This window comes from Phascolarctos cinereus, unplaced genomic scaffold (assembly GCF_003287225.1).
Source record: "Phascolarctos cinereus isolate Bilbo 61053 unplaced genomic scaffold, phaCin_HiC Scaffold_9;HRSCAF=440, whole genome shotgun sequence".
Lineage (NCBI taxonomy): Eukaryota > Metazoa > Chordata > Mammalia > Diprotodontia > Phascolarctidae > Phascolarctos > Phascolarctos cinereus.
Genome location: NW_027556402.1, coordinates 219,912,502 through 219,924,764, shown reverse-complemented (window position 1 = coordinate 219,924,764; position 12,263 = coordinate 219,912,502). Strand labels below are relative to the sequence as shown.

General features: G+C 38.7%; 1 protein-coding gene across 2 annotated transcripts in view; it reads right to left on the bottom strand.

The window, feature by feature from the left end:
• NELL1 (neural EGFL like 1) overlaps positions 1–12,263 on the bottom strand; it is an 876,262-nt gene that overhangs the window by 621,988 nt on the left and 242,011 nt on the right. For both annotated transcript variants that reach the window (XM_021002019.1, XM_021002018.2), the window contains exon 12: positions 6,309–6,437. In XM_021002019.1, coding sequence (XP_020857678.1) covers positions 6,309–6,437 — 129 coding nt within the window. The remainder of the gene's footprint in view (positions 1–6,308; positions 6,438–12,263) is intronic.

The window sequence follows — 12,263 nt, the reverse complement described above, 5'->3', positions numbered from 1 at the left end:
AAGAAGGCCTGGTCATTGCAGACAATGTCCCACAGAAAAAGATTCAGGCCTTGCTGCCTCTGGATTCCTAAGACACTAAAATATCAATGAAGGCACTTTTCAATGTGGGAAATGCTCCTGTCTGACTCGGATAAGACAAAATAAAAAGGAGTGCTGTGAATTGTAACCTAGCTGACAAAGGGCCTTATTATCCTCTATTGATTGGCCCGGAGTCCTGATACTGTCTACAGAGGTCTCTCCTACAATTGCAGTAGTACAGAAGGGGGTCCTTAATATACCATATCTCAACTGAGAACAGAGGAAGTTAAGGAAAATGGAAAGCCTTTTGTGCCTATTTTTCCACTGAGTACTTGAAGAGACTTCTTGAGAGAGACCCAATAATGCACCTAATATTTTGTTTTAATCTGCAAGCCAGTCTTGCTCATTAGGGGAGCTACAACATGGGTCCATTTTCACTCCATTTCAGTGGGCTTAAAAATAACCTGTTTATGGCCCCTCTCCAGCACCTCACTCATTCCACAACAAGGTAAACCCAGAACCCCCAAATACTTGTCACATTTCGTATACTTCTTTTTTACTTCCAGGCAGGTCAGAGTGGGATAAACCTTAATAAACACAGAGACAAGTATGAAGCCCAGACAACATCCTTGCCACAAAAGTGGAGTGAGGCAGCTCCAAGGTAGTCGAAAAACACTGGATTTAGTGCATCGGGAGAAATGGCTTCTATATCTGGTTGCTGTGGCTGTTTGGTCACTTAATCATGTCCAACTCTTTGTGACCCCATGGAACATAACAACTGCCCATGGGATTTTCTTTGCGAAGATACTGGAGTGGTTTGCCAATTCTTTTCTCCAAAGAAAGGAAATGACCTTTTATAGAACTCTGCACTATGCCCTGTGCATCTTGGGTCACTCTGGCACAGGCATAGCGCATAGTTTCACTGAACTATACAAGCCCACTGCCATGGCAAGGCAGAGATCCAGAAGGGGGTCTATTGCCGGTACCCCTTCCTTAAGCAAGTCATTTACTACCTCTAGGCCTCAGTGACTTCATCTGTAACCTGAGGAGGCCAGACTAAATGTTCTATAATAGGTTATTAATCATTTGGGGGGGGTGTATGTGTGTGTGTGTGTGTGTGTGTGTGTGTATGAGAGAGAGAGAGAGAGAGAGAGAGAGAGAGAGAGAGAGAGAGAGAGAGAGAGAGAGAGAGAGAGAGAGAGAGAGAGAATCCTTTGGCAGCATAGTGAAGTCTATGGACCTCTTCTCAAAATAACGTTAAATGTGTAAACTCCAATACCTGGAATTAGAAAGGAAACCAGTTATATTAAAATAATTATCACAATGAAAAGTTTGCTAACCACAGGTCAGCATCCCTGATTTATAAGGTCCTTGCCTTCTATGATATCACTGTCTGTATATACTCCATGGCTATTAGTAACATGACTGCTACTAATCATTGCTTGTCTGTTTGTTGTGGGGGAGGGGGGTTGAGTGAGGAGTGTCAGACCTATGATTTCATTACTTCAGAGAACTCTACATGAAGAAACTCCCTCTACCAGCATTAAGGCTTGGGGAGGTTGTGGGACCTGTCCAAGGTACCACTCATAGAGAACCATCAGAGGCAGAATTTAAGCCCAGGCCCTCTGCCTCCAGAGCTTCTGCTCTTTCCACTGTGCCACATTGCCTTCATTTGCAAACAAATAGATAGAAACAATAGAAGAATCAACAAACCACAGCAAGACTTCAGAACGAATAGCAGAAGCCATGCCAACAATTTTCTCTAGGATTCCTGTAGGGTTCAGATGATGAAGGGAAAAAGAAGGCTAGTTTCAATGGCTAGTTTTCAATAGTGAAATCAGAACTTAAATCCATTCAAGGTACTTTATTTCATTCATTCATAATAGCTGCTCAGATTCTACTGCCCTATAATATGAAGGACTGGAAAGTCACTTCCAAAATTCAGAACCTCACCTGGTAGGCTGGATTTTTCCAAGAAAATGAAGAAGTGAGACTCAAACAAGTTGTACACTGAGAACAATTTCCCTCCAAAAAAATTCCTCCTCCAATGCCTTGTCCTGACATGGATGCACTCTTTTAAGGCTAGACCACAGAGCCCACATATTGATAGTTCCTACCGAACTTCCTTCAGATCAGGGACTATCTTTCACCTTTATATCCCCAGTGCTTAGCATAGTGCCTGGCATATGGTAGATGTTTAACAAATATTTCTGACTGATAATAAATTGTAACTATCTTTATGGCTTTTCCACCAATTTTGATGGTGTCATGAGAAATGTCATCAAGTTCATTTTGACCACTTGACATTTTACCATAGGCCCAGCAAAGGTACCCTTGTGCAAGGATCATCCTACTAATTACAAAGAGATTTATCTTTGTTTGCTAGTTTCATGATCTTGGGCAATACACTTAAGTTCTTGGGCCTCAGTATAAACATCTACAAATTGAGGGTACCAAATAACCTCTCTTGTTTTCTCTAGCTCCAAATACATAATCCCATGTGCCTGTGATAGCTATAAGCTGATGCTGGGTTTTTTTTTTTTTTGTCGGGGAGGCATGGGGGACAGATTGATTCAAGAAGATGATCTTGTAAGACAGGGCTCCTCAAGTTGGAGCCCACAGACACCTTGGGGTGGTACGTATGTATGTACGTGTATAGGTATATGTACATGTATATATATATATATATGTATATGTATGTGTGTGTGTGTATATATATATATATATATACATGTATATATGCATATACATATACATAGACATTTCATGGACTCTGTGAACTTAAAAGGAAAAAATTACATCTTTATTTTCACTAGCCTTTGGCTTTCTTTGTAAACTTAGGTATTTATTTCATAAATTTAAAAACATTATTCCGACCAGTAGTCCATAGACTTCACCAGACTGCCAAAGTGGTCCATGGAGCAATGAAAGTTAAGAAGCTCTATTTTAAAGCACAGAAGGGTCAAGCTCTGGAATCAAAAAACCTGGGTTCAAATTCTGCCTCTGACACTTACTACCTGTGTGACCTTGAGCACACATGAGCACACACACACACACACACACACACACACACACACACACACACAAATAAACATACCTTGGCTGTGGTTTCTCCCTTTACAAAAAGTGGAGGCAGGGAGATAATGGATTGGACCAGATGGCTTCCAATTTGCCTTCTAACGATAAATCTATGAATCTAAAATCAATATACTCCATGGAATAAATACACAAAATGTCACGATTCTTTTGAAGTAAGGTTGGTGTTAATTTCCTGATTAGAAAAAAATAACATAAAAGCTCCAAAAGTGACCATTTTACATTAATGTAAAGTATTGAACACTAGGAGATTAGTAATCACATTTTGGAGGTTAAGCAGTCATGAAAGTACCAAAAATTTTTTTTAAAGCATTTATATACTTGAAAAAGAAAAGAGTCAGCAAAAAATACTAGAAGAACTTTGAACATTAGCAACTAACAGGCAAAACTAAAACCTGGTGGGATCAGTCTGCCAAAAGACAAATCTCTCTAAGCAAGAATAAATCCATAAAACTGAGCTACCAAGAAAACTTAGGGTGAAAGAAGTACAACTATGCATCAATTGCCATTATGATCCCTGGAGTGAGTGGAGAAACTCTTCAGAGAGGGAATAGTAGAAGCAATGCTACAGACCAGGAACTTATCCCCAGCTTTAGTGATAAAAGAAAAAAAAAGAAATTTTCAAAGAAATTTCACAATAACCATCATGAAGGCTTTAGCTAAAGCAAAATCCTCAGGGGATGTGTTAAGTTATTAAAAGAATACAACATTGCAGATTGTGGTTATAATGAGAAAATGTTGAGGAACTCATCACTGTTGGCAACAATTAATATTAAATAAACACCAGACAAACATGCAGTGCAGTTGAGAACATTCAAGATGCCCTTGCAATTTTTATCCAGGGCAGGAAGGCATATTTTAATGTGGCCAACCCATCCATCATATTCATAATGGTGCAGCAGAAATAACGCTGGTTTTGGAATCACAGGAGCAGGTTGTATGTTCAAATACCCCCTCATATGTCTGTCTGACCTTGGGCAAGTCACTTGTCCATTTGGCCTCAGTTTTCTCATTTATAAAATGAATGGGCTGGACTTGAAGACATCAGAGATCCCTTATACTTCTAAATCCACAGTCCTAAGACAGACTCCCATAGTTTAGAATGGTTAGAATGATAGACTTCCATGGTTAGAAATTAGAATTCAAATTAAGTCATAGAATCTCTGAGTTGGAAGGGAACCCAAATTCCATCTAGACCTGAAGAATTTCCCCTACAACCAACCTGATCAGGGGTAATGCAACCTTTGCTTGAAGACTTCAATTCATTTTGCAGTGATTTTTGTTAATCAGGAAGATGGCAGAAATTAATTGACTGGTTATAGTTTATCTGGTCATTTCCAATGGAAGACTATAGTCATTCTCATGATTATTGGGGCTCCCATGAGCTACCTTCCTTTCTATCATTCCCTTTCTACAGTTGTGGTCACTTTACCTTGTGGTTCAACTACACCTACCTCTTGGGCTTTGGGACCAATTCATTTCTCAGGCAGTGGAAAGGTAAGTACCCCTAGATCATGAGATCTGAAAGATGGAAGTAAATTTAAAGATCATCTAGTCCAAACTAAACTTATAAATATGTGAATTGCGAGTTGGAGAAGGGAAATGTCTTGCCAAGATCACATAGCCAAAAAGTAGCCAAGTCAATGTTCAAATCTAGGCCTTCTGTCTCCAAACCCAGTGTTCTTTCTACTACACTTTAAGCTGAATGTTTTCATTTTCATCCACATCCTTAGTCCCAGTTTGATTCTGTAACAGAATTCCAATGACTCAGTCTATATACAGACTGTTCTCTATAACCAAGTCCATGACTTCTATTTATACCAAAAATTGTACCCCTGGCTTTCCCCCCATATTTGGGTTCTATGATCTTGGCTCCCCCAAACTTTACTCTAATTTTAGGTCCATGGAGTCCTGACATGTTTCCTCAAGTCCTCTTAGAGGCTAAATCATGCCTGAGTCCCATTTTTTATGGTGGTGCCCATTGACGGTACTTTGACTTGTAGCCTTCCCATGTGAACCTTTGCTTGATGATTTCAATCCATTTGCAGTGATCTTTGTTAATCAGGAAGATGACAAGAATTAATGGATTGGTCAGGTTTTATCTGATCATTTCTTATGGAAGAATATAGAACTCTGACCTGTTGCCAGATTCCCCTAAATCAATGTTCCGGGATCCCTTTGGGACAGCTCCTGCTATACACCTTCCAACTGCAGTTGAGATACTCCTAACCCCATCCACCCTACTCACTGGATCGACCCATACAGTAGGTTATAGCCATTGGTAGTTTGGCTTGTTTTTTTCTTCCAACTGGGTCCCAGTGCTGAAATAATGCCAGTGAACAAGAACTATCCCTAATCTACCACAATAAGAGATGATCTTGGGATGACCCCTGGTTTTATCTGGGCACTAAGCCAGGAATCAACAAAATTATAACAGAAGTCTCACCATGCCAAGGGACAGGCGACTATCAAACAAGTACCTGAAGTTAGCTAAGCAGCAGGGCTTGCCAATTCCAGGCCTCAAGAACTTTGAGGCTAAGGATCTTGGGCTCTTCTGTCTCAACCATCAAGCCAATACTGAACAGAACAAGTGCCAAAGAAACTAAAATATCTGCCTACTACTTGGAGTACTCTAGGGGTTTCTGTCTCTAGTATTAGACATTAAGAAAGCTAATCCTAGGCAAAAGTCTTGACAACAAACCATCCTCACACACATGTCGAACATTTCGAAGACAGTTAATATCACAACCACAAAGGGACCCCTCCAAGAACAGGCTGCATTCAATGGATAGTCATCATGTAACACAAATAACTGATAATCATCCCAAGTACATTGATATACATTGTACTCTTGGCTTAACTGGCAATCATGGGGCCAGGTGATAGCAGAACATAGATATTCATCCACCTCCCACAATCCCTCATTGCTTTATCTTTCCTGAATTACCTTTAGTTGTGTTACATTTATCTTAAGCAAGCTTGAATACTAAGGAATATAAAGATATTGGATTATCACAAGACATTGTTTCCATCTGCTTGGCACCTCAGGTAAGCAGAGGTAATCCCATAGGAATCTTCATTTAGAACAACATAAAATCTCAGCTTTGTGACAGCTTCTTCCCATTAATCTTGCACTGGAGATTACATTTCTCACAAGGTTTCACTGAAATGGCTGTGTTAAGTGTTGTGTTTACCTTCACAATATGCAGAGTCTCCTTGGATAGAGATATAACCACTCTTGCATTCACAGGTAGCTTTGGTATTCCAGTTTTTGCACTCAGAATTTTCACCACACTTGGGTCCTTCTGCACAAAAGTTATGGCCTAAAAAAAGAATCACATAAACATCTCATATTAGAACAAAAGAAAGAAAAGACCCTAGATAATGGAAATGAAAGCTTGTACATACACACACATATAAATACACATATACATACACATATGTATATGTATAAGTGTAAAATATCCTATAAGAAGAATCAGAGAATCCTAGTATTACCTTTAGAAAAGTATCAAGTAACAAAATAAACCCACAGAAATCATTAACATTCCTATAAAATACTAGCAAAATAAAAGAAGGAACCATAGAAAGGGGAATTCCACTCAAAGTGTCCAGGCAGCACATAAAATACCCAGGAGTTAATCTATCAAGACATAATCAATATTTAAATACAACTACAAGATGCTCCAAAAGTGAAGAATTTTATCATTATTATTAATATTACTCATAACAAATTATTGGAGGCTTTTTATGGTCAGACTATGCCAACAAAATAAAATGTGATACTAAGTTAATTTACAGATTTAGTACTATACCAAAGTATGAGTCACTTTGAAAAACTAGAAAAATCATAACAAAATTTATCCAGAGGAAAAGGAGGTCTAGAATCCTAAAAGAAATAATAAATGAAGCAAGAATGAAAAGGGTTTTGAATTAAAAGAACTCGAACTCTACTGAATACTATGTTCCAAATGTTTTGTGTGTGTGTGTGTGTGTGTGTGTGATTTAAATATAAAAAGTCATGTTATTTTAAAAATTAGAGAATAATGATAGGAGAGAATTTTCAGAACTTTAGTAATAGTGTAAATTGTTAACCCATCAAAGGATAGAGGAAATAATAATAGATAAAATAGCTATTAGCCTATACAAGCAAAAAAAAATATGTTTCTATCAACAAAATCAATGCAGCTAGAATAAGAAAACTTGGAATGGAAAAAACTTAGTAATAAACATATATCTGACACCATCCTGATATCCAAAATACATAAAGGATTAACAGAAATATATATGTATGTGTGTATGTACATATATATGTACATACACACATATACATAGATATGTGATACCAATAATAATAACTAGTTTTTATGTAGCACTTTAAGGTTTACAAAGCACTTTACATATTACCACATTTAATCCATACAAATACCCTCTGGGGTAGGTGCTGTTGTTATCTCCACTTTAAAGATGAAAAACTAAATCAGGGAGAGGTTAAGTTACTCACTCAGGTTCATGTAACTAGTAAGTGGCTGAGATAGGATTCTAACTAAGATTTTCTTGACTCTAAGTCCAGTATTTTATCCATTATACCACCTAGCTGCCAATTTATATAAGACCAGGAGTTTTGCCTCCAAGAGAAAAATTGATCAAAGGTTATGAATAAATACCTCTAAAAAGAATTGCAAACTGTCAACTTCCATATGAAATATGTTCCAAATCACTAATAATATGATAAATGCAAATTAGAATAACTCTGAGATTTAATTTCACACTATCAAACTGGCAAAGGAGATAAAAGACAAAAATAGTCAATGTTGGAGGGGTTGTCTTGGAAGGGAAAACAGGCATATTAATACATGTTAGTGGAGCCGTGAATTGATCCAACTGCTTTCAAAATTAATTTCAAATAGCGCTAGAAAAGTCACTTAACTTATCATACCCTTTAATTCAACTACGCATATAACTCAAGTAGATCAAAGACAAAAAAGGCTCCCTATTACAACAAAATATTTAAAAAAAAACACTTTTAATGGCTTAAAAAACTATAAAGTATGTGATCATTAACTGGGGAATAATTGAACAAATTGTTGTATATAAATGTGATAAAAAATTATTGCTCTACAAGGACTAGTTCAGAGAAGTATGGGAAAGACTTTACGAACTGATGCAGAGTTAAGGAGACAGAACTATTAAAGTCTTCCACCAATGCTATATCACCAAGCCATGGCCTCGATTTCCAGAGACATTCTCTGAAAAGGGATGAAGTCAGTCCCAAAATGAGAAGGATCATAGAATCATAATGTCATGGCTCACAGTTCTAATAATGCAAATGAAAAAAAGACAGAAAGGCAACCAAAACATGATTAATTATAATGATCAATCCTGGCCCTGGAGAACAGATGAAAAGGGTTTCTTTTCTCTTGGTAGAAATGAGAGGAACTACAGGGACAGAATGCTGAATATGCTGTTATATTCAGTCACCATGTTGGTTGGTTTTGCTTGTTTTATTTTTGTTTTTTGCCACAAAGTCCACTCCTAAGGGGGACAGATGTCAAGAAAGAATTGTTGATGTTAAAACAAAGATCATCAATACAGTTTAAAATAAAATAAAATGCTGTACCCCAAACTAATAAATATTCCAGAATGTAGTGAGACAATTATTTCCCCTGTTCAAATTTGTAATGAAGCAAGCCTAGGTTTCCCCTTGCCATACCTTAAATAGAATAATCTCAATTTCAGGCATTATTTTCAGCATCTTAAAGTTCTACATTTGGGGTTTCCACTTTTACTTAATGACCGAAAGTTTAATGAATCAGACAATAGTGATGGCTTTGGGAAATTATGGCACGCTGTCTGAAAGGGTTTTATAAATAATCTAGATTGTCCTGGGTCCCTAGTCAGATAAGGTTTAAGACAATCAAAATGGCCTGAAGAGAGAATCACCTCTAGGTAAAATCATCATAATCCAAGCTTTAGTCAGGAAAAAGCAAACTATAGGGTGCATCATGTCAGGCCAGAGTTCAATAGAATACAAGATCAAAGGGCAAGGAAATACTTGACAGTAGCCATTCAGAACCAGGGAATCCTCTGGAATTGCAAACACAGACAAAGGCAGTCAGTAGGTAGCAGCAAGATGGTGGTTTGGCTGATACAACGTTCTGGCCCTATGGTGAGAGAATGCTAGTCAAACCGACTTTTTGCCTCCTAGGGCAAGGTTGCCATGAGATGACTACCATCCCTCTTTAAAGAATGCCTTTCTGAACTTGAGGCCAATGTCTTGGTGATTTAGCACTGGTGACAGGCCTTAACCAATTCTGGAGATAAGCATATTAAGTATAGACTCTCATGTTTTTTCCTCAGACTCATTACCCTGCAAGTCTATTGGGTATTGGAGGTGGTGATATGGTCCCCATGAACCTAGAATTAAGTGCAGATTTTGTGCTGACTTGTGATGTAGACAACTGTCCCCAGCCCCCTTTGGTGAGCGATCCATGTCCACCATCACTTACCTTCCAGTATGTTGTAACAGATACAATGCTGGACTCTATCTGGAAGTCAGAAAGACCCACGTTCAAATCCAATCTCAGTTACTTACTGTCTGAGTGACTCTGGGCAAGTCATTTAACTTCTCTGGGCCTCAGTTCCTCATCTAAATGACCTCTAAGCTCCCTTCCTCCTCTAAGTCTATTGTCTTCATCTAATGTGCAGACAAACATATAAATCAACCCTTTGAATAACCGCAGCTCAGCCTCAAATGGATTGGGCATCTCAGACTTATTGCTAGTAGATCAGAATTCACAGGTTCAGCTAAAGTTAAATTTTATGAACTGTAGGAAGGTCTAAATTCTAGTTTACACAATAGTGCATTTGCCTGAAAACTGCAATATCTACCCTGGAACATAGGGGATGATGAAGTAGAGATCATGAAAAATAATGCCCAATAGGTATGGTGTTGGTCAAACATCCAGGTGGTTTCAAGATACTCCATATATTGCTATGGACAAAATGGATAATTTTTGAGTGCCATGCTCACTCCAGATGGTTATTTCCTAACTCAAATGAATCTCTGACTGCAGATAGCTCTTTCTTTTCTTTATTTTTAGTTTATGAAATAAAGAAAGCATTTCCAAAACATTGTTGTTCATCCTTCGTACATAGTATACTAAGAAAAGATAATTGCATATAAAACTGCAAATCTATTACGTACAACTTGCTATTCACTTTCCCTTTTTTCCCCACTCCCTGCCCACCCTGGAGATGGCTACCATTAGACACAAAGACGTATGTATATGTAAAATCATTCTATACATACATCATCATATATACATTTATCAGTTCTTTCTCTGGATACAGATAACATCTTCCTTCATATGTCATTTGTAGCTAATCTGGGTACTTATAATAGTCAAAATAACATTTTCACTCAAAGTAATTCTACCTCATTGTACTGTTTCCATAGTAGCCAAGTTGTGGGAGAATCATTTATAATTTTGGGGCATTGGGAAGAGTGGTGGAAGGACCGAGAGGATGGCCAACACCATTACATTGGATGCTTCGATTAGTCTTCATGATGAACCATTTCTATGAGTGAGAGTAGGATACAAGAGAGATACAGGAAAAACAGTCTGTAAGACCATAGAATATTCCTCCCACCTATGGAATCTACCAAAAAGCCTTGAAGTAAGTGGTTTAATAAATCAACAAATGGTGTTGTCGGAGCAGAAAACTTGGGAGTTAAATGATGGCAGCATCCCACAAGATCTTTCATCATGCAGGCATTCTTTACTACAATGCGAGCTCCACCTTCTGAGGACTTCATGCAAGACAATTATGTGCCACCCCTCCAAAATTCCCACCTACAAAAGCACCTACTCCAAGTTGGAAGGAACCTCAAAAATACGCCAAGGCCTATACCTAAACTTGAATCTCCTGTTCCATTATCTCTTTTGCAACTACTCCTTCTTGAGCTGATGGCTCCCCTGTTTAGAAAACATCAATTACCGGTTTAGGTGTTACAAGATGGCCTGGACTGATTCCATATGCAATGCAGATTTGCAGAAATAGAGGAGGATGTCATTGAGATAGATGGCCACCAAATCACTCCAGCAAGTCTTATACTACAAAGTTCATGAGCCTCAGAAAGGGGGTAGGGACATAGCAGAGAATGAAAGACGTAATAACCCACTATGCTTGCAGCTGCACTGGGTCTAGCAGGCCATCTTCCATTCCTCACCCTCCAGTATTTGGATCAGTTTGAATTAGCCCCTGGGGTCCAATTCAGTGAATAGCATTGGCCCTGCCAGCTGCTCTGGCACAACAAATATCAAGGGGAGTGGATGCTGGTCCCAGGTGGTAAAAGGGTCATAACTGTCTATTCTGCTTAATAAATAGTACCAGGGGTCCAAGGGGGAGGGTAAGAGCTGAATAAACCTTCCAAGCGGGCTTTCTTCCCTCACCTCTTACAAAGTCTCTATAACTGGTCTGGTCAGTAAATCTGGCTGTTCAGAATAAGCACAGCTGAGAATTGTTTAAGTGTACAATTTGGGGGTTAGTTATTCTGCCTCAACAGCAAGATCTTCCTAATAATCCTGGTAGAGGGAGAGAGCCTAAGCTCGGGGCTTGTCAGGAGCCTATGCTAGGTATATACGTCTACCCTAAGCAGTGTGCAGGTATCAGAATATAACTCTCCCTGAGCCTCATCAAAAAGCTGGATTATGCAAGAGTCAACTGATGCCTAGCCCTTGTGAGAAGAGGTAGGAAACAGATTGTATCAGGGTGTATTAAATGTCTTCTATAATGCTTCCTCACTGGGACCTGTAAGCTCTTTTTTTAATTCTGTAAAGACCAAGGGGGCAGTGCTGTGGTCCCTGGGGTTCTGCTGAAAGATAGGAAGAAGTGGGGGTGGCAAGCACAGGATCAGTTTCCTCGGCTTAGATGTGGAACAGATAATACAGTCCCCAGTCTCCAAGGCAGTGAAGCTGACTGGATTAGTGAATTAAGGCAATGAGTCAGAGCCAAGAGAAGAGTCCCCCTGGGGTCAGTGGATATAGTCATAAGAGTAATGAGAGAACAAACCAGGAAATGAGTGGGGTCAAGTCGGAGTTCTTCAGAACACCAAAACCAGAAGCTAAGGGGTAGGAATAGAATTC